The 21,689-nt window shown below is 42.9% G+C and overlaps 1 protein-coding gene across 7 annotated transcripts in view; it reads left to right on the plus strand.

Annotated features, from left to right (window-relative positions):
• The window catches only part of PDE10A (phosphodiesterase 10A), a 569,171-nt gene that overhangs the window by 440,220 nt on the left and 107,262 nt on the right, over positions 1-21,689 (plus strand). For all 7 annotated transcript variants that reach the window (XR_009354435.1, XM_059176573.1, XM_059176572.1 and 4 more), the window contains one exon: positions 14,677-14,705. Coding sequence is in view for 4 of the 7 variants with exons in the window: in XM_059176573.1 (XP_059032556.1) it covers positions 14,677-14,705 (29 nt within the window). In the remaining 3 variants the exon portion in view is untranslated. The remainder of the gene's footprint in view (positions 1-14,676; positions 14,706-21,689) is intronic.

Genomic DNA, 21,689 nt, shown 5'->3' on the forward strand with positions numbered 1-21,689 from the left:
TTTAGGTCAACTTATTAATGCAGCCAATTTATCGCTACACAGTTACAAAGTCAAACTGGAGTTCCTATCGCCCCGCTGACGTCACCTGCAGAATTTGTGAACGTACATTTAATTTTCTGATAGAAGATCTGTGGTTTCCCTCACAGGAGTTTAGGCTCTGCCAAATATTTGAGAATATTTCTTAGAGATAATGTGAGCTAAATCCTCCCACAAACCTACATGTAAAGACTTGGGTTTAGAACGTGAGCTCTTTCATGTAATAGAGAAGCAAGGTGGGCTGCGTGCTCCCTGCCCGGGTTAGTCTGACCAGCTCGTCACCACCTGCCTCCCATCTGGCTCCGTCCTGGGTTCTCTTATACTCTGCCCTCACTTAAACTGCTGGCTTCTCGGACTCTTTCCAGGATCCCTGGCTTTCCGGTCTCGTACTTCCCGGCTCACTTGCCCACAGCTGGCTGTCCTGTCTTCAGGGCTTGTCTCTACCTGTCCCCTTGCTTGGTGGAATCTTTGAAATGACTTTGCCTTTTATATGGAGCTCCAACCATCTTTGCCCTTTGAAACTTGAACCCCCTCTAGAATTTCCCTGATGATGACCTTTCTTTGGTTCCTGAGAACTGACTAGCATTTTTTTATGATTAACTGGGTTGGGAAGGGTGACTATAGTCTTGGCCTGGTTTCCCCACAGCCCTGGGAAGTTGCTGTTCCCATATACCAAGTGATAAGTGCAGATGTATGCGATATCCTAGTCCCTTGCCAGGAGCAAGCCTTCATGTATCAGTAGGAACATATAGCCCGGGAGGATGGTGACCTGGGTGACCATTTTGACCACCAGCAGTTGGAACGACTCTAGTATTGACTGATTAATTTTATTCAAAAAATAGATAAGTATGTCCTAGGTGGGAAGCTAGGCACAGGTGATACAGCACTGAACAAAATAGAGACAGCCATTGGTCTTGTGTAACTTAGTTCATCTTAGCAAGGAAAAAACATTGTGTAACTTGTAGACAGGTAGACTAATGGCGAGTGTTGTGGAAGGGGGTGGGGCACAGGTCAGGTAGTCTTTCCGTAGGCTGGAAGGCTTTGGTGTCATGAGGTTGGACAACACACTCCGAGGTGTCATTTAGCCCTAAGTTTTACCTTTTGTGGATTAAATATTTTAAATGCAAAATTTCTAGCTAAGTACTAAAATATTATTAAGTCAAACATCCTGTTGAGAAAAAGCTGTGCTTTTTAATAAAACAGACATTTATAAAAGCAAGAGTGATGTCAATTGAAACCAAAGATTTAAGACTTAAATTTATTAGCATGAAAAATATACACACAAACACAACCCACAAACACATAGTTGTGTGGGCTAGATTGCTATCTTTTAGAATTGTGTATGACAATGGGAATCTTTCCAGGTGTACCTACAAGTATGTGTGTGTATGAATGTGTGTGAGAGAGAGATTAGCAAATCAGTTAATATAATCCGACCAATGGAATGCCACATTGTATATATGCAATGTAGCATAATCTACGTAGCATAACTGTAGCATAATTAAGGAATGATTGTTGTACCTATATTTGCTTACAAATAAAACTGTCAGTATTTTCAGTTTTTAAGAAGCAAATATAGTTTAATATAGAATGACACTATACCTAACTATAGGGAAAAAGCTAGGGGTTGCTAGAGGAGAGTGGGTAGCTGGGTGCTGGCCATTCAGGGGGACACTTGATTCTAATGAGCACTGGGTGTTAAATATAACTGATGAATCACTAAATTCTGCCCCCGAAACCAATAATATACTATATGTCAACTAACTTGAATTTAAATAAAAAAAAATAGTGACACTATTTTATGAAATGTGAATTATATTTACATGCATATTGAGGCATAGAAAAAGTACAGAAGGAGACACCTAAAAATGTTTCTGATCTAGAACTCTGATTTTTGTATTATATTTACTGATTTAAATTTTGTCTTCACTTATTTGTATTTTCTAGTTTTTCTACTTTAACATATATAATAAAAATGAAATAATGAAACTTTACATTTATGAATGTAACTAAAATCTTTAGAATATTATTATTTGATTTCTTCATGTATTTGCAGTATACTCATCACAATCCTATGCATATAAAAAGAATGGATATGCCTAAGAAAGGTTGTTTGAACTGTTCTAAATAGACGTTGAACTTAGTAGACTTACAGAAACATTATTTTCCCCATTCACTGTTTTTTTATGTTGTTTTGTTTTTCTTATTTTTAGAAATTTACGTACATGGACCTTTTTGCTGTGAACATTCAGTTCACTGAATCTCAGCCTTATTACGACAGATCTATTAGGAAATAGAATTTATTTTGACAAAGAGCATAGAAGGAGGAATAGTTTAAACAATTTTTGAAAATTTTAACCCAACACATATTAGAATTGAGAAAAGAAAGGATATGCCTGGGGAGGAGAGCCGTTGTTACTCTGGAAATGGAAAGCAAGTGCAAAAACTGGGAGTGTATAATGGGGGAACAGTTGCGTTGGCAAAATTTCTGGTTTCTTATCTCAGACAGGCTTCAAGGGTGCGTCCTGGCCTTCTCCACCATTGTTCATGGATTTCCCAGTGCTGTTGACGCCCTGAGGACGGTGCTGCCACAGTCTAGTCACCTGTATGTTTTCTCAGTGCTCCTGTGTCCTCCACCCCTGTGCCGGTGGTAGCCTGATTTTCCTGCACTCATTCAGTGGTTGTCTGGGCAGCATTCTCCATGGCCTGGGGGTGAGGTGACCAGGGAAGGTCATGCCTCACATGATCCTGTGGGAAACCTAAATTTCACTAACGTGAAAGAAGATAGACTAAAACTGTCTACATTGCCACTCCAAGTCAATTTACAAATATGAAGTATTTTTCTTTTGTTGAAAGCATAGTTTGGTCCACTGATCGGTATTTAATTTCTTCTTATTTGCTTGAGGATTTAATGACTGAAGATGACCAGAAGGTTTTAGAGAGACAGTGGTGCTGCTTACCATTCTCATCCACCCATAGAGGATAGCCATGGGATAAAAGAAGAATAATCATCTAACAGAAAATAAAATCCTTTCATTCCCTATTACAGTCCTGGGGAGATGTTCTTTTATATGTATCAGATTTGTTTGTCTACAAATATCAGGATTTAGCATCTTATTCTTTCACAGTATTAAAATAAAACCACCTGTCAAAGCCCCTTGTCACCTTTTTCTTCCTGTAACCTAGTGAACATTATGTTTTCTTTCTAAGGTTGTGGTAAGAAGATTATCATAATATTAGGTGCCATTTTATCCTAAACCTCCAGGTTATTTTTATATTCTGATCTCTGCTCCCATTTCTGCAGCATTGAACCCTCTGAAATGCCTGGTTGTGTGGTTTTATTTTTAGGTGTTCATTTGAGCTGTATGTTGATTTTACATCATTATTTTATCAGCATTTTTTGCAAATATTTTCTAGTACATTAGAAGTGTCCATAATGTCTCATATGGATAAGTTCTTTGACCTGTATCAGAGAGTTGTGTAGATTTTCTATTCACTATATTATGGCTTCAGATCTATTCTATGTTATTGATTTTATCTATGCTGGATTTTTGCTGCTGTGGGATATATGAAATTATTAAATTAAAGCAAATGAGTTCATTGCTAGAAAATCATATTTCTTTTCATATTTCAAGCTAAGGATGTAGTAGGCATTGAATGAATATTCACAATTATCATCAATAGATTTATTTACCTTACCTATACCCATGGATAAATATTATCAAGTTGTTATTATATAGATATGGCCATTCATTTAACAGAGATTTAGTGAATCATCTACTTTGTGTCACACACAGTTCTAGGCACTGAACGGACAGAATTCCACACCTTTGCCCTCTTCTGATGGGGCTCACAGGCTTAGGTCTTGCCTTACTGACTAAGTAGGCAGGATTGATCAGGCAGATGATACCTCGGTACAGCAGGGAATCCCAGTGAGTGTTATCTTAGAACTGAAAGAGAAGCACATTTTAGTGTGTATGTAGTAATAAATGAAAGAGATAACAGCTAAAATTTCTACCCAAGGGAAATATTTGGGGAGTTCAAGCTTATACACCAAGAATTTATGTAAATCTCGTTGTGTACTTGGAATTGGATTTAACGCATGATTATCTAGGCCTGGTGCCTCATATTTGAAACCCCCCCCCCCCTGCTTATTTTATTTGAATACATTTCATCTTAAGTCATTCACAGACCTGTGATTAGCAGTATTCTCTTTTTAATTGTGGTGTAAAACAAAAAGGGAAGCTAGAGGAAATGGAATCACACAGTGGTGGTTTTTGTGCTGTGTTCTTCAGAATGCCATCCTTCTGCAGAATGCTTCAGGGGTTCCAGGAATGTTTGATTTAAATTTGTTTTAGCTATTTAAAACTATATGAAAGTAACAGGAATATTTAAGTGTACCAAGTTTTAATCTTGGAGACTGCCTGGAGATTAATCTTGTGCTGTTGGTTTCATTCATTTTTATGCAGAGCTCAAATATGTGTTTGGGTGTTTCTTGTTAAAAGAAAATTTTATTTGCATTTGTTGTATATTTAGTGATTAAGTTTGAAAAAAAATTTGTAAATATGTCTCTTTTAAGTCTCTGAGTCATTTTAATCAAGAGGCTTTGAATTTGTAAGGGAGTCTATAAAACAAACAACAAACCTTTGAAAACAATGTTTTATCTCTTGTATCTTGTTATCTTATGTGAACCATTATGGGTCTTTGAAAGAAAAACCCAGAAATGAATCCGATCCTGAGACCGATGTGAGACTATGGTTGTTTTCCATAACACCTATTTCAGAATTTTATGTTAACCAAAACAGCTTCTTTGTTCTTATCTGTTGACTTTATAATGAGAGAGGTAATAATTTTTAACATTGAGAGTAAATTTTTACTAATAAAACACATCGGGTTTGGTTGTTAGTAATAGAAACCAATCTAAGCTCATTTAAACAAAGAGAAATGTGTTGGGCCACTTAAAATTACTGGAAGGGCTAGAGGGGTCAGCTATAGGCAGAGTGACCAAGAAAACGTCCAGGCTTCGGAATTTCAGCTCCCACTTGGAATTGGCAGAGCTACTCACTCAGCTCCAGGAAGCCAGGGAGGCAGGCATCTGGTGCCTATGGACCCACACTGTCTCTGTTGATCTTCCAGAAAGGGGAGAACCTCACACCTCTTTCTTCCCACTTAACTCAGGTCTCAATTCAGTCTCCCATTAGTAGTATATCTGATCAGGTTCTTCTGGTCAGGAGATTTGACGATGTCGTTTTTAACTTTCAGGACAGGAGGGAGATCTTACAGGCGGTTGGAACTGATACTCAGCCAGTTCCAGTACCTGCAACTACATTACTTTTAACCTATTGAATCTACTGGTTTATTCCGTGTGAGATTTTATTTGAAAATATAAACTCGCCCTGTTAAAAAAAAGTATGGAGGGGCGCCTGGGTGGCTCAGTGGGTTAAAGCCTCTGCCTTCGGCTCAAGTCATGATCCCGGGGTACTGGGATCGAGCCTTGCATCGGGCTCTCTGCTCAGCAGGGAGCCTTCTTCCTCCTCCCTCTCTCTCTGTCTGCCTCTCTGCCTACTTGTGATCTCTATTTGTCAAATAAAATAAATAAAATCTTTAACAACAACAAAAAAATAATAAATAAAAAAATTTAAAAAGTATGGAAAGTACTGGAAGCTCCAAAATTTAGATTATGATATTCAGTACCAAAACCATATATCTGGGTGGCTCAGTCTGTTAAGCATCTGACTCTTGATACCAGCTCAGGTCTTGATCTCAAGGTCTTGAGTTCAGGCCCTGTTTTGGGCTCCTCCATACTGGGCGTGGAGCCTACTTAAAACAAGCAAACAAGAAGCACGGATCTTCTGGTAACAAGGGAATGGCTCTGCTGGACTTGAAGCCCCAGCAAACCGGTCATGATTCTCCCCGCACTCCAGAACGATGGCCAGTTTGTTTGGAGACCTCGAGTTAATTGGCCCAGGATCTTAGTAGAGATGAAGAATATGTAATCATTTGTCTCAGATAAATAATGCTGTAATTTTTTTTTTTAATTCTAGATACTTAATACTATGGCGATGTTTGGTTAATTTTTATAGTGTTAATGGAAAGACATAATATTGGTCTTTAATATAAAGTCATAAAAATATGGCTTCTTATCTCAGTTAAGTGATTATTATATTTCAAGTTCTCCAAAACATTCTAAAAAGTTATTTCTTCTTGAGCTATAGTTATTCTACCAGTCTCTACTTTGTACAATTCTGGAATTGTTCCGTTATCAGTTCTTTTACCAGTTTCCAGGAAAACAGAGTTATAGTGTTTTTTAAGTCAACAAACTTTTCTGAGAATGAATGTTAATCCACTTTTAATGAAGAAATGCTAAAGAATAATGAATTTTATGATGATTCGTTAGCCTTTGTCTAAATACAGCAATGGGATTGACTTGTATATATAAAAGAATCATTTTATTTATCTGATCTCATCTTGCTCATGGATTCCATTTCCTACTGATAGTAGAAGACAGAATCTTAGCAATTAAAGGTCTCAGTTACTTTTACTTTAAAACCTACTTTCTTTTTCTTTTTCATTAACTTGGTGTTTCTTGGACACTTGGTGTTTTGCATACTTGGTCTTAGATCAATACCTGGAACTAGCTTTTCAGAAGTGCCAAATTGTTTTCCAAAGTGTTTACATAAGCGGTCTGGTCTTGGACAGCTTCTTCCTAATTTCTTTCTTCTATCAGACAACTGGGCACTTTGAAACTCTAAGAAAATATTCTGGTGGTGATGGTGGGTATCCTTTGTCCTCTGGAATCTGTTGAACCCACTGCTCAGGCTTTTGAGGCTAACATGATTTAGAACCTTTTAATTCATGATGGGTGGGAACAGGGGCTCTCTTCTGTCTACCAGGTCTCCATGTGGCCTCTTAGTGATGCTGCCACTCCTTCCTCCTTGCCTGAAACTCGCTTTGAATCCCTGACAGCCTGTTGCTAGAGCAGCTTCTCCATTCCCTGTGAAATTCCTTAGGTTTGCTTGCCTTCTGCTCCGTGTGGTCTTCCATGGGAACATCAAAGCCCTACAGAGTGATTTGAGGCAGTTTTGAGGGAAAGGACTGAAATTGGTCAGGTTGTAAGACTCTTAGTTAATATGGCGGAATGACTTTAAGGCTGGTGGTGGTGGAAAGCACGGAGAGGGACATCGGGCATGTTAACCCCCACTTCTCACCGGCCGTCCGCTTCTAGCTGGCACTGCAGTGTGGGGCCAAGAGGACAATTCCTGTGAAGATGGTGTCTTGACTGGAAACACAGACCAAGAATGGAATGAGGAAGTGCTGGTGCTTACTTCACACTGAGCTGAAGCCTCAGTGCAAGGCAAAGCTTTTTGTTTAATCAGCTTATTGGTCATAATTTATGTATAATAAATCTGACCGATTTTAAGTATATAGTTCAGTGAGTTTTCATGAACGCATACTGTCATGTAACCACTACCACATCAACATTTCTGCCTTTCTAGAATATTCCTGTATGCCTCTTTGCTGCTTATCTCCCCCGTCTATCACTGGCCTCTAGTTCCTGGCAACCTCCGATCTACCTTTTGTCCTGCTTATACAGTTTCATGTAAAGGGAATCATTCAGTGTGTCTGGTTTCTCTCCCTCAGCAGAACACTTCTCAGATTCACCTTGTGCTTTGTTGGCTTCTGTTTCTCAGGAAGGTTTGGGTACTGGGTCGAGCACACTTTCAGCAATTCATGCAGGTCCACTTGCTTCACATTTTTTCCTTTTCCCTTTACGTTCCTGTGGGCGTGGACATCTCATTGTGGGTGTGGTTTGCATTTCCCAGGTATCTAAGGAGGTCAGCCATTTTTTAATGAATTTGTTTGCCATTTCTAGATCTTCTTTTGTGAGAAATCTATTCAAATATTTTGCCCCTTTAAAATTGGAGTTATTTTCATATTTGAGTTGTGAGATTATATATTTTGGATGCAGATTTTCAGTTAGATCTATAATACTCTATAGTTCTCAGTTTATGGCATTTCTTTTTGTTTTCTTAACTGTGTTTTTTGAAGAGCCAATATACTTAATTTTGATAAAGTCTGTTTTATCGTTTTTCCTTTATAGTTTTTTACTTTAATCCAAGAAATATGCTTAACTCAAGATGTTTTAGTTTCCACTCTTATAGGTATATGATTCATTTCAAGTAAGCTTTTATATGTGGTGTAATGTAAGGGTTGAATTTTGGTGGTTTTTTTTTTTTTTTTCTGTATGAATATCTATTTCTTAGTGTAACTTCTGCAACTTCTGTCATTTTCAGAATTGACTTGGCTTTTCTTGGTCATTAATCATATAATAGTATAATAGTATACTTTTAAAAAAATATATCTTTAGGGGCGCCTGGGTGGCTCAGTGGGTTGCTCAGGTCATGGTCTCGGGGTCCTGGGATCGAGTCCCGCATGGGGCTCTCTGCTCAGCGGGGAGCCTGCTTCCTCCCCTCTCTCTCTGCCTGCCTCTCTGCCTACTTGTGATCTCTCTCTCTCTGTCCAATAAATAAATAAAATATTAAAAATATATATATATATCTTTTAAAAAATGTGGATATATGTGAGCCTGTCTGGCATGGTTTGCTCAGTTTTTTCTCATGGTGAACTTTAAAGTTAGTCCCCTTTGCTCACAAGCATGACGCCAATCCAAATAATGATTAGGACACGTAGCTGAATCGTAGACTCAACCCGGTTCCAGGCCACTTAGATATATCTAATAATTTCTGCAGTATGTACAAAACAAAAAAATGTGGTGATGGCATCATGATACCTTTTTTCAACTTTGCTTCTATGGTCTTGATAAGTGAAATCCAACATATAAATATCTTATTTTCTGCTAACTGTAATGCAGAAACTATATCATATTGTTTATACAGCTTGTATATACAGCTTGTACATGTTGTATTACAGCTTACCTACCATGTATATTCCTAATCCTCATATATACGAGATCTAAAGAAACTACTTTGTAGATTATTCCAGGCTTTGTGTACAGGAAAGTGCCTGCCGTTCTCACTATGCCCTTTCCAGCCATCACTTTTCACGTGTGGAATCGGAGGGCTTCATGGACTAACTCTCACGAGGAAGGGTCTTATTCTGTTCATATAGAATTAAGTACAGAAGAATAGGCTACAAAATAGGCTAGAAAATAGGCTAGAAAACGTGATTATCTGAGTTATTAGAAATCATAATAGTCCTTCAGGGAAAAAATAACAGCTTTGCCTGTTTCATGATTTGGCTTGTGAATTTATATATATCCTCCCCCCCTCTTTTCTGACCAAGAATGTCACAAGTATCTCGTTCTTCATACCTTTCCGTTACCTAGCAATGTATCGTTTCTTTTTTCCCCATTAGTGACTCTGCAAAGTAGAGGGTTTATTGGCACAAACCAGCTCACCTGGGGCTGAAGCTCTTGATGACACGGCTTCCGTTCTCCCATTAATGTCTGGTTTTAATGTTAAAAAATTAAGAGAGAGAAGAAAACAAAGCGATTGGTATGCTTACAAGTTACACTAAGAAGGTTTAGAACACGGGCAGAAGTGACAGGCTTCTAGTGCTTCCCACTCCGTTGAAGTCTGTAGAAAAATGCTCTGCACACAGAAGCCGCCTTAGCTGTGTCTCCATCACTCCGGAGTCTCTTTTGGAGTGGCTTTTTGTTCAGTAATGGAAGAGAAATCCATGGATAAGTGGATTGTTGTCTCTTGTCTGCAAGAACGTCTGTTGCGTCGGGAAGTTAGGTCACCCACGTGTGTCTCCCCGTGAGCAGAAGGCAGAACGTGATTCATCGCACACGGATTAGGAAGAGACAGAACGAGTGTGCTGACAGCTCACTGTGTGCAAGAGCCCTGCGTACGCTGTCCCGTTCGCCCCTAGCGCCGTCTGACCGGACCTCGTCCTCTAAGTGACGGTATTTCCAGTCGAGCCATCAAGGAACCCAGGTGTGGCTCGTCAGTGAAGCTGGGATTTGAAAATCGATCTGTGTGGACTCAGCGCTTACCTTTTTCCTACAGCGCTCTGCTTCTCCCCACTGGAGAGCGGTATATGAGAAGAGCAGTGTATGAGGCGGCGGAGGAAAGGATGCAGGCCGCGTGCCTTTGAGAGGGCCTCATGGGCAGAGGCAGGCTGAGCTAATTCCTGAAAGGGGGGAGGATCAACCTTGGCAAAAAAACAGCAGGGACACTCAAGTCTCTGGTCTCTGCTCAGACTAATCCTTCTGCCTGGAATGCGCTTCCCGCAGGGAGCTGCTTTCATAGCTCACCCCCTGGATCAGGCCTGCTCTGACCACGCTTCCCGCATTGCCTCTGAGGCTCCCCAACCTACACCACTTTGTGCCCCACTTTCAGACACTTACCACTGACTGGGAACTTGCTGTACAGTTTAGTGTCCTAGCATGTTTGTGGACTCCCTTCTGCCTTTAGAATAAAGCTTCGTAAGGACAGCGATTATTGTCTTTTTCTTTTGTTCAAATTCATTGTAGGTACCCAGAAGAGTGCCAGGCACCGAGCAGGTACTCCATAATTGTTTGAAGGTACAAAGATTTTGAGATAAGAGTCAGCAAAACATGTTTGAGGCTCTAGAAAGACCAGTCCAACTGGGGGGGGGGGGGGGGTCCCACGTGTTTCATATTCCCGTTGGGAAAAATAGGGCAGAACCAAACTGTGAGAACTTAAATCCTAAACAAAGGAATTTGTTTATTTTTTGGTAGGAAATCGAAGAGCTTTCTGGAGTTTTCATTTTAAGTAACAGTGTATTAATTCAGTGGCATAAAAGTAATATCCTAGTGACATCTTGTTACCTTTCCTCCATGCTTTTTTGAAGTGTTTTTAGCTTTACCTCGTAAAATTGGCTTTAATAAAGAGAGAAATGACCTTTCACATGCGTAGGGGCCCCTAGGTAAAGGAGGCTTCAAGGTCAGCTGATTTCAGGTCGACAACCCTAACTCCCCTTGGGGTTGCACCCACTAGGGCCTGTCAGTCAGTTTCCTGTGGTTCTCTCAAAGCCATGATAGAGAAGTCCTTCCCTTCAGCTTGATTGGGCCAGCTGGGGCAATTATTCAGAACCTGGCACATGTTACATATTTGTTAAATATTTGGGGATTGAGACTTAAGAGCACACTGTTGTAAGAAGACGGCTATCTATAGACAAGCCCGCAGCTCCTGCAGAATGTGGGGGCGGCTGAAAAAGGCTGCGTGGGGCCCTTGGAAGTAGAGTTGACCCTTGAACACTGCGGGGCTTAGGGGTGCTGACCTGTCCCCCACCAGCACCACCCATTGAGGATCTGCCTGTAACTTGACTCCCCAAACTTAGCTGCTAAGAGCCTACTGTTGACCAGAAGGAAACTTACTAATAACATAAACATGGATTAACACATTTTGTAGCCCCACGATAATCTAAATTAGGGCTCAGAAAATATTAAGAAAAGCATAAGAAAAAATACATTATAGCACTACAGTATATTTGTCCAAAAATCCATGTATAAGTGGACCCATTCAGGTCAAACCCATGTTGTTCAACGGTCAATTGCATATGTAAATTTTCATGGAAAATAAGTATTTTTCGTGATGAGAAGACAGATATGCTCTACTTAGAAATACTAGAATACCTGCAAACCCTACAAGGTGAAGTGAACGGGCAGTCTTACAGGACAGAGGCACAGCGAAGTCCCTCCAGAGATCACCAGTGTCTGTCACTGTCACGGTCACTTCTGATCACTGTGTCTTTCCTTTGGACGCGCAGTATCCGGATCTTCAAGTTCAAAAATCTGGAACTAATCTTCGCATCCTACAGCATGAGCCCCGAAAAGCTTGTCCATGGAAAGATGTAGTAAAAAATATATGTTAAACTTAAGGAAATGATTGATCGATTTTAGAAAGTAGAAATTGTTCCCAACGCATTCTCGGAACATAGAGTAAAAAGCCAAAACGAAACAGCGAGTAAAGAAGAACATGGAAGCAGCCACGGAACTTCAAATCAGCCATCGAAGTACAAGTTCCCTTGGTTTCTAATTACATTTGGAGTCCTTCCTGAAGTCCCATTTCATACTCCAAGTGCTGTCAAAAGTGACCACAAAAATCAGAGTACAACTATATACACAGTTTTAAAGATTTTTAAGGATTTATTTTTGACTTAGAGAATATCCTGACAATATAATTTGATTCTGAAAAAGTTTTTTCCACCAAGACATTTTCAAAATAACAGAGCAGAAGCTTCCTCCCAGCCCCCTCACACAGTTGGTCTTTCCTGGCAAATCGTCTGGCGATTCCAGAGTAAGAGCCCGGGGCTTGCCCGTCTTCTTCTAAGAAGCCATGACGGGAAGGTCTCCGTACTTCCAGCACACACTCAGGACTGAAGTGTCGGAGCCACATTTCACACAGCTCAGCAGTAAAGCTTCCTTTCAATGAAAGGTGCTGGGGATCATGGCAAAGTAAGAAATTGCCACGGATGCAAGATTTTGCATAATTCATGAGCATCAAATTAGTAACAAAAATGTTCACCAGAGCAGACACTAATTTTTATGCAGCTTTAGGGGTTCAATTAACATTTGTTTGTTCAACAAATATATATACTACGGGATCCTTATATGCCGGGTGTGTCTCCTTGTTCTCAAGGAGCTAACAGTCTAGTGGGATTAGTGGGATTAATCTCTCTAATTGCAGAGAGAGAATGTCTGTGACTGTTAAAGAGAAATGTAAGAGAAGAAAATCTTCAATCTCAACACCATTTTAATGATTTTTAAAAGCCTTGGGAAGAACAGCTAATGGGGGGAAAATATCCCTTGGGGGCTCACGTAGTCAGCAGAGCTCGGGTATGCAGAAAGAGATCCTGGGAGGGTATCTTATGGACACGCAAATTTGATTCGAGAAGCGCCAAGGAAAGCTGAGGGAAAAGGCAAAGGGTTCATGAGTCTATCGATGCCTGGACGTTCCGATTCGTCCCTTCAGCCAGCGTTCAGATCTCGGGGTGGCTGTGGACACTGGGAGGTTCCGAAGTGCCACAGGCTCAAGCGCCAGTCAGTCCTGGGCGGAAACCTTGTACAACTGCTTTTCATTATGTGTTTCTTCATCCGCTGGGACGTGTGAGCATGCCCACTGCATTTCTTAGAAAACAGTTAAGAACATGTACGTCTCCACGACTTTAGGATCTGCTCATAGACTTGTTGGAACAACTAAATCGCATAGTCCCATCTCTGGGGGCAGTTGGGGAGAGGCTAGGGGTTGGGAATTGAGCCGAGGAAACTCTGCTATGATGTAACTTCAGCATGGAAGGCAAAGTTAAGTGCTCTTCCTCAGGGACATTCCAGGGAATGGGACGCAGTACTCCAGTCACTTGGGAACAATATAATGATGCCCCCAGACAGGGACTATTTATTGAATGTCTCTTCTCCAATAGTCCCAAGCTTGGAAACTTCTAAAACACTCTGGGTAAAGTCACTTATTTTAGCTAGCGTGGAAATCTAGTTTCCTTTAGGTTCTGGAGCATTGGAGGGATGGGGTAGACGTGTGTGTGTGTGTACACACGCGTGTGTGGCGAGCTTGCTGGGGCAGATACCGGATTCAGCGATAGTTTGGAGGCTGCTGGTCGATTTGGCACTAGATGTGGTGGTATGTGTCGAAATGGTGGAAGCAACAAATTGGAGAAAGATTAGCAAAGAGAAAGCAACAGGCCTAAGCAGGTTAGTTAACAAGGATATTGAAAGAGGAAGGAGCATCCCAGCCCTGTTTGAACGTGTGGGACAGACATGTTTTCGTCAGTGTCGAGATAAATTAGACTGTGCTTTGGCAGAACACAGAATCCACGAGGTTTGGGGCATGTTAAGTGTACACTAACGGTGGTAGGCAGACAGGATTTGATTGATCAGGAAGACACAGAATAGCGGTAGGATTAATTAAAGGCTGCTTCCCAGCAAGGGCTCCGGAGAGGCCCAGCCCAGCCGCCGTCCGAAAGGGCCGCATCAATATACTTTGGGTCCGAACCAGTGACCTAGAATGGAGTCCTGGCCAGTTTGTTTCTTGGAACCTGTTGGTCACGGGGGCATGCTGTTGTCATGTGGCCGGCCGCAGGGGAGAGCCTCTCAGAGGGCCGCACCTAGGCATGCCGTCCGTTCGTCCGTCCATCCATCCATCCATCGGTCTCGCTTTATGGGAAACACTGCTGACAGTCTAGTACAGGAGGGCCCCCGATGCCCAGGACCCGTGAGACAAAGCTGCCCGGTGGTGTCCTTTGTGACTTGGCCCCAGGTGCTGTGCATGGTCGTGTCTTACTCAAGCAGGTAAGAAATGCTGCAGTTAACCCCAGCAGCACAGGTGTTCTCGGGCACTGTGAGAGTCGTGTGGTTGGGTCATGTACAATATCATTTGCAGGTGCTACTGTTCCAGAACGTCTCACAAGGTGATCTTGGAAGTGGCCTGTGGTATTTCGTTTCCCTCCAAACTTTGTTGTGCATCTAACCCTTGTGTTTAACCATTCGTTGATAGATGTGTAAAGCCAAGTTCTTTGATTTTGTGAGAGAAAACATAGCAAAGCAGCTTCTAGTTTATTGAACGTGAATAACATAATCTGTATTTCAGAACCTACTCAAAGTTTCTAATTGTGTTTTTCCCTTCCTTTTCCTTCCACCAGATGAGTCGGCTCCTAAGGAAGTCAGCAGGGTAAGTGATGAGAATGTAATTTCTGTCACCGCAGTGCAGGAAATAAATAACGTTCCTGTGTTTTCTCAGTGCTCTCACCTGTTAAAGTATTGGAAAAATAATGGCAAAGCCTGAGTGTCTGCCCTAGAGCATCACTCATTAATAGGGGGGAAAGTCGGTAGGGAGAGCTGTTGCAGATTGGGGGCCCCACAGTGAGTGCAGCTCGCAGCTGCGTTTGTGTGCACTGCACCTGCTTATGGGGTTTTCCGAACGAGCTGCCAACGTTAGAAATGGAGAGCCTGCGTGTCAAGACTGGGTTTCTAGCTTCTCTTACACCGACACAAGCCTTCCCCATGTGGCGGCAGGTGGCAGAAGCCTCTGCCTCGTGCTCCCCCAGCAAGCGGCTTTACCCTGCCTTTGAGTTCATGCACCTTGTTTGTGGGCGAACAAAAGGTGACCACTTACGTATTCGAGACGGGGCATTCCTCGGTACTTTTAGAAATAGTAAACACACTGTTTTCCTGTCCAAGAGAAATTACGTAGGGTTAACTTGAAGAGACTTACCAGACTTGAAAACTTATGGGTCGTGAGTACTGAAAGCATTTAGCAAACTATGCATAGTCATGCAAAGTTATAATTAATTACAGATGACAAATCTTCTAATCATATATTTTATATACAATAAAGATCTTAAATGTGGAATATTGAAAATAATCAGTTTGCAGGCAGAGTCCCGAGAGCTGGGGGTGTTGAGATCAGCGGTCTGCCATCTCAAAGCTCTGCAGTACCCCCGTGCGCTTTATAGATCAAGGTGGTGGGCAGAAATCTACAGTTTCCTCACCAACAGTCCCTGTTGTTTTGTAACCCAAACTACAAGAGTTGCCTAACCTCAGTTTAACATGGACAGTCCTGAAGAAACTTTAGATTTTGCTGTTGTTTTTGAAGGAGATGGGGAAAGAAATGCCCAAAGAGGTAGTTTTAAGCAATCTGTGGTTTCCTGACATTCTGTCCTGTTGACGACGAAGCGTGGAACTGTACTTCTGAGGCCGGCCTTCTGTCAGTGCCTTAGTTCAGTTCACCTGTCGGCCAGAACCCACTTTCTTCGCCTCCAGAGTCTCCACATACAAAGATTTTGTGCCAGTGTTATAACTGATTTTATGACTGCATCGCACTCCTTTAAATATAAACTAGGTTATATTTGGGTAGAACAGTTGTACAGGCGAGGAGTGGACTTTTTTATTTTACTGAATGCATTTCTGTAGATTTTAGTTACACAGAATATCGCTGCAAGACAGGTCGGATTCGGATGACACTGTCACGTCATTCTTAGTACGCCAGCGCCTTCTTTCTGGCTGAAGAGAGGGGACGTGTGCTCAGACGGCACCACGGACTATTTTTAAGTCCGTTAGAAATGATGACAAAACTATACAGAGATCATTCTTTGCTGTTATTTTATAAGGTTCTCTTATTTTGTGCCTCATGTTGAGAAAGTCTATCTCCAGTTGAGAATTACTAATTTATGAGCTGAGAGTAGAATAGAATAGACACATGATAGATAATACTAGAATAGATACTAGGGTAGTATCAGTTGCCAAGATCTTTAAAATGGTTTATTCTCAATATAACCCATATCATCAGGGTTCATGACGGATGTTCAGAATTTGCTTTCTATGACAGTACACTGTTGTTTTAAATTAAAATTAAGGTTTAGAAATGCGGGTGCCTGGGGGGCTCAGTGGGTTAAGCCTCTGCCTTCAGCTCAGGTCATGATCTCAGGGTCCTGGGATCAAGCCCTGCATTGGGCTCTCTGCTCAGCGGGGAGCCTGCTTCCCCCCTCTCTCTGTCTGCCTGACGCTCCCCTTGCTCATGATCTCTCTCTCTCTCTCTCTCTCTCAAATAAATAAATAAAATCTTTACATATATTTAAAAAAAAAGTTTCAGAAATGCATAGTGCAGCCTTTTGGAGGGAGGGTTTGTTTGGGAACATCCATTGTCAAAAGTCGGGCTCCTTATGAGGGCGGCTGTTGCACCCACAGACCATTCTAAGTTTTGTGAGACACTTTCCCATTTAGAGCCAAACCACCTCTCCTTAACTGTCATCTGTTAGTATGGGGTTTTCCTTTTTTTTTTTTTTTAATTAATACTTTTCTTGATTTTTGTAGCAACTCAAAAAAACAAAAGAAACAAAAACAAAAACACAATACAAGAACAAAACTATCCCCCATACTCCACATGAGAGCTCTCTGAATAGAGGGGTTACGTTCTTTCTTCCCAGTGAAGCGCACCTACTTTTAAAAGATTTTCCCCAAAACACCTCCCTCGCATTGACTTAGACATTCTCTGGAGCAGGTGTCTGTATCAGTACATTTTTAGCAGGTAGCAGCTGTGTCATGACATCGCGGACCCATGGTGGCCTGACCCTGACGACCTGGGGGAGGACGGGTAACTGCTTGGAAACAGTGTATCTCTGATACAGTTTGAAGGGAGAATTCACTTTTTCAAGAAATTATACAACATTTCTGGTTACTAATCCTTTAGAAAGCAAGATTTTTTTTTTTTTTTTAGCGTGAAGTCAAGTCCGGCAAGTGTGTACCCGTCCCCTCTCTTCCTCTCCCCTGTCCCTTCCTCTCTGTCTGTCTTCCTCCTCACCCGAGGTTTCTGTGCCGGACCTCGTCCTATGTGCCGGGGATATAGTGTGAGCCAAACAGATTCTGGTTCCCCCAGTGTGTGTGGAGGAGGGCATGGTGGAGACAGTTTAAAAAATGTTTGATTTATGCATATCAGGTAATGCTAAGTTCTGATGAATACATAGAAAAATCCAGCTGGGTAAGCTAGAGGGTGGTGGGGGGTCCGGAGTGCACTTACTGGCTTCTTGTACACTAGGGCGGCCGGAGGGGCTTTATTTGATACGCTGACATTTGAGCAGGGACCGAAGGGAATTAAAAAACCATCCGGAAGGAGGAGACGGCTGCTGCAAAGGCCCTGAGGTAGACGAGCGTGGCTAGAGCAGACTGAGTAACGGTGGGCGGTGAGCCATGGGGTTGGAGTGGAGGGGGGTCTGCGCCGACGCCGACGGCCTGTGCTAGTCCAGGGTGTGCGGCCGGGAGGGGACGACACCGGAGTGAGGACTGTGATGGCGAAGTGATCAGAGTCAGGTGTGCTGAGAAGGAAGGGCTCGCGTTGTCTGTGGTGCGGAGGGGGCAGGGATCAGTAGTGACTCGCAGCTTGATCGGTCTGAGCACCCGGCCCAAGGAAGTTTCTCGTTACGACCGTGGGGGCGACAGCAGGGTGCATGAGGGGGCGGGGGGCTGGGAGCTCCGTCAGTTGGTCTTGGACAAGCGAGGTTGGCGTTCTCGGACATCAGACTGGAGGTGTTTGGGAAGCAGGTGCCTGCGCTGTCCAGCCCAGAGGAGAGGCCACAGCGAGGGCTGTGCGCGGGTTTGGGTCCGTCCGTGCAGCCGGGCCGTGGGCCGGACAGCACCACCTCGGGGGTTTGTGAGGGGAACCGTCTGAGCACTGCACTTTGGACGCGCCAGTTGCCCCGTGGAGAAGACCCGGAAAGTTCTCAAAGGAGATTCAGAAGGAAAAGTCGGTAACTCAGTAACGTGAGGAAAACCAAGAACACTCCTTTGTCAACAGATTCTTAAGAACACATTTGACCGTAGGACTGTGTGCTCATGTAAGCTCTGTTGACCTGGTCTCGGACCATCCTAACTCTCCGAGGAAAGCCTCCGTCTTACCCTCTTTACCTGACATTCTGTTGCATTTCTGAAGCTGCATATTCGAGTGATTTTTCCAGTTCTTTCCCTATGTCCCTTGTCAGTGTACTCAATAAATAAGGCGGTGCTGCCCCCGAGAATGTCACCGATACTAGTGACGGGAAGTGCTGTGTCAGATGCCTCGTTAAAAGCGCCACATCCGGGGGCGCCTGGGGCTCAGCGGGCCCAGCGTCCGGCTCTTGGTCTCGGCTCGGGTCTTGATCTCAGCATCGGCGGGTTAAGCCCCGCGGGGAGCTCCACGTGGGGCCTGGAATCTGCTCCGAGCGACACCCGACGAAACAAAGCAGCGTCGCCGGGCAGTCTGCTGCAGTTTTCCGATCGCACGCCACAGGAGAAATTTACCTGTGCCATTTGTCTGTTGTTGACTGAAACAAATTGTTATATTGGAATCAAGATCTTTTTGCAAAGTTTTTTCATTTTAACCTGTCCAGGTAAACAGTACGGCTACATCCAGTCTATTTAGTGATTTCCTAAGGTTGGAAAAATGCTTCATTTTGTTAGTGAATCCTGGTTTCCTTGAATTCCTAAATACAGGGTCCTACCGCATAAACAGAGGGAACCGGCATCCACTGCTCACCAGGTGCATTTCAGATCCCATGTCATTAATTTCCCCAGAGCATTTGTTACTGACTTAGTGCAGCAGTGCCATTTCTGGGGACAGGGAATTGTAAGTAAGCCCCTGCTGACTGTTTTCGGTTTGGTTTCACTGGTATTGTGTCTCCTTGAAATCAGTGGCACGTGGCTGCCACAATTGCCTGGCTTCTCTGTTTTTATCTTCTTTAGTTCTTTAACAAAGTGAGAGGGGAAAGATTATAGACTGATAACTTTTTTTTTTAAGATTTTACTTTTAAGTTATCTCACCACCAACATGGGGCTTGAACCCACAACCCCACGATCAAGAGCCACACACTCCACTGACTGAGCCGGCCAGGTGTGCCTAGAATGACAACTTTTAAATGATTGGTTTTCCTGGGATAGTTCTTTTTTTGTTTTTGTTTGTTTGGGGTTTTTTTGTTTGTTTGTTTTGGTTTTGTTTGTTTGTTTGTTTGTTTGCATTGGGGCATGGAGAGGCAGAGGGAGAGGGAAAGAGAGAATCAAAAGCACGCTCCATGCGCATCGTGGAGCCTGACACAGGGCTCAATCCCAGAACCCCGAGATCATGACTGAGCAGAAATCCAGAGTCAGGCGCTTAACTGACTGAACTGCCCAGGCACCCTCTTTTGCTCATATAATCTATCTGTTCCTGCATTTATTGAGAAATTTCTGCATTATCTACCTAATACCATGATCACACATTCCACAGACTAATGGTCTATTATATGATAATCAGCTTTAGTGTAGGAAGCAGTATGATCAGGAGGGCAGGGAGGTTTCAGTTAGGGCAAAAAGCTGCACAGTTGTTCCCCTGAGGGCAGTTGAGAAGAGAGGGTTTGCTGATGACAGACCGTGTGTCCCAGGGCTCAGCGGAGGGACTTTGTCAGCAGGTGGGGAGGACAGGAGGGAAGGTGAGTCCGGTCGGTGGGTATGTGGAGTAGCCGGGGACGGGGGTCCAAGTGATGGGGGCCCATTTTCAGGACTGGAGCTTCCTAGGGTGTGAGGGAAGCACTAAAAACCAGCCTGCAAACATTTGCAAACTTCCCCCTCTCTCCTACTCCCCCTGCTTTTATTTTTTGTGGTTCTTTAGTTGTACATTTCACTGTCGGAGATTTAGTTGAGCTTTTTCTTTTTAGAATCTAGTTTTGTTTGACCGAAGTCATACTGCTGTGTAAGACTCAAAAGTTTAGGGTTGAGATGTAGGTCTGAACACTGACAAACAGGAGCATTGGCGTTAGGACCTCTCAGTAAACAGGATTTTGAGTAAGATCATTTTACTTCTCAATGTATTTACTCTGAATTCAAATTGTGAGAGGAGCTCTCAGCTTCACATAGAAGGGAACGAGTTTATATAAAATTGAGCATTTGCTTTTGGGACTATTTTGGTAATTTCACACACAGAGTCTTCTCCCTGCTGTTCAGATCCTTTGTATTTATTTTCCTTTCTTCTTTGCAACTTAAAATTATTTTTGCTTGACATTTTACATACAGTGTCCAACCCTGAGGGGTTGGATGGTAGGATTTCCTTAATCTACTGCTCTCATGATGCCTAATAAAGTCTAGGCACATCTTCTCTCAAAAAGCAGGTGAAGAAGAAGATTGGCATAATCAGCCCCATTATGGGACCGGAAGTCAAACTTGGCCAGCGCCTGACTTGACGAGTCTGTCACCCAGTGAGAATTCAGGGTTTCCAGAATTTCTGTCGGAATCTTTTGGAGAAGGAGCATGGCATTATGCCTTGATGTGAAATGAATGAATGATCTGGAAATTAGCAGGAGTGTCTGAGCCCTGTGAAAGTCACCGAAGCACTGACCGGGTAATTCCGGTGCAGGTGTCTGACAGATAATTCCGGTGCAGGTGTCCCATTCTTCCGGGAGTGGAGGTTTGTAGAGCAGGTTGCAGCAGCATCACAGAAAACACTGCCAGGACGTAGCTCTGAATGTCTCCCATTTCTGTTTGGATATTTGTGTTATTTGTTTCTGTTAAGTATGAGTTGCTTTTGCCAACTGGGTGTACAGTTTGCCTTTGCTTGGCTTGGTAATCTCAGGTGATGCAACCTCTTTCATGTGTCGGGGTTCACGGGTTTTCCTTCCCTCTGAATCGTCAACCCTAACCTTGTCTCCTTTTTTTTTTTTTTTTTTTTTTTTTTTTTTTTTTTTTTAAGATTTATTAATTGTGGGAGGGGCATGGCAGAGGGAGAGAGAAAGAAAAAATCTCCAGCAGACTCCGAGCTGGCCAGAGCCCAAATGTGGGGCTCGATCTCAATGACCCTGAGATCATGACCTAAGCGGAAACTGTGAGTCGGACTCGCTACTGGCTGAGTTCCCCAGCACCCCTCCATCATTCTTAAATTAGAGCCAACTGTATGTTTCGGAGAAGACTGAGGCTGTTTGCAATGAGCCCTTTTTCTCTGCTAGTTCATATGTCAGAACGTCTCCCCAGTATTTGCGGTCGATGTCACGCTCTCACGTCTTCCTGCAGGTCTCCTGTGCTCCTGCCCGCGTCCACTTGACCCAGAGCTGCTTCTACTCACGTAGAATTATTTACACTGGGCATTTTCTAACGAAATCAGAACAGGGTTTCTGAGACAATCGTAAGATCGCCTTAATGTAGCCGGTGATCACCGTCAGAT

The sequence above is a fragment of the Mustela lutreola genome, chromosome 6, assembly GCF_030435805.1.
Source record: "Mustela lutreola isolate mMusLut2 chromosome 6, mMusLut2.pri, whole genome shotgun sequence".
NCBI lineage: Eukaryota > Metazoa > Chordata > Mammalia > Carnivora > Mustelidae > Mustela > Mustela lutreola.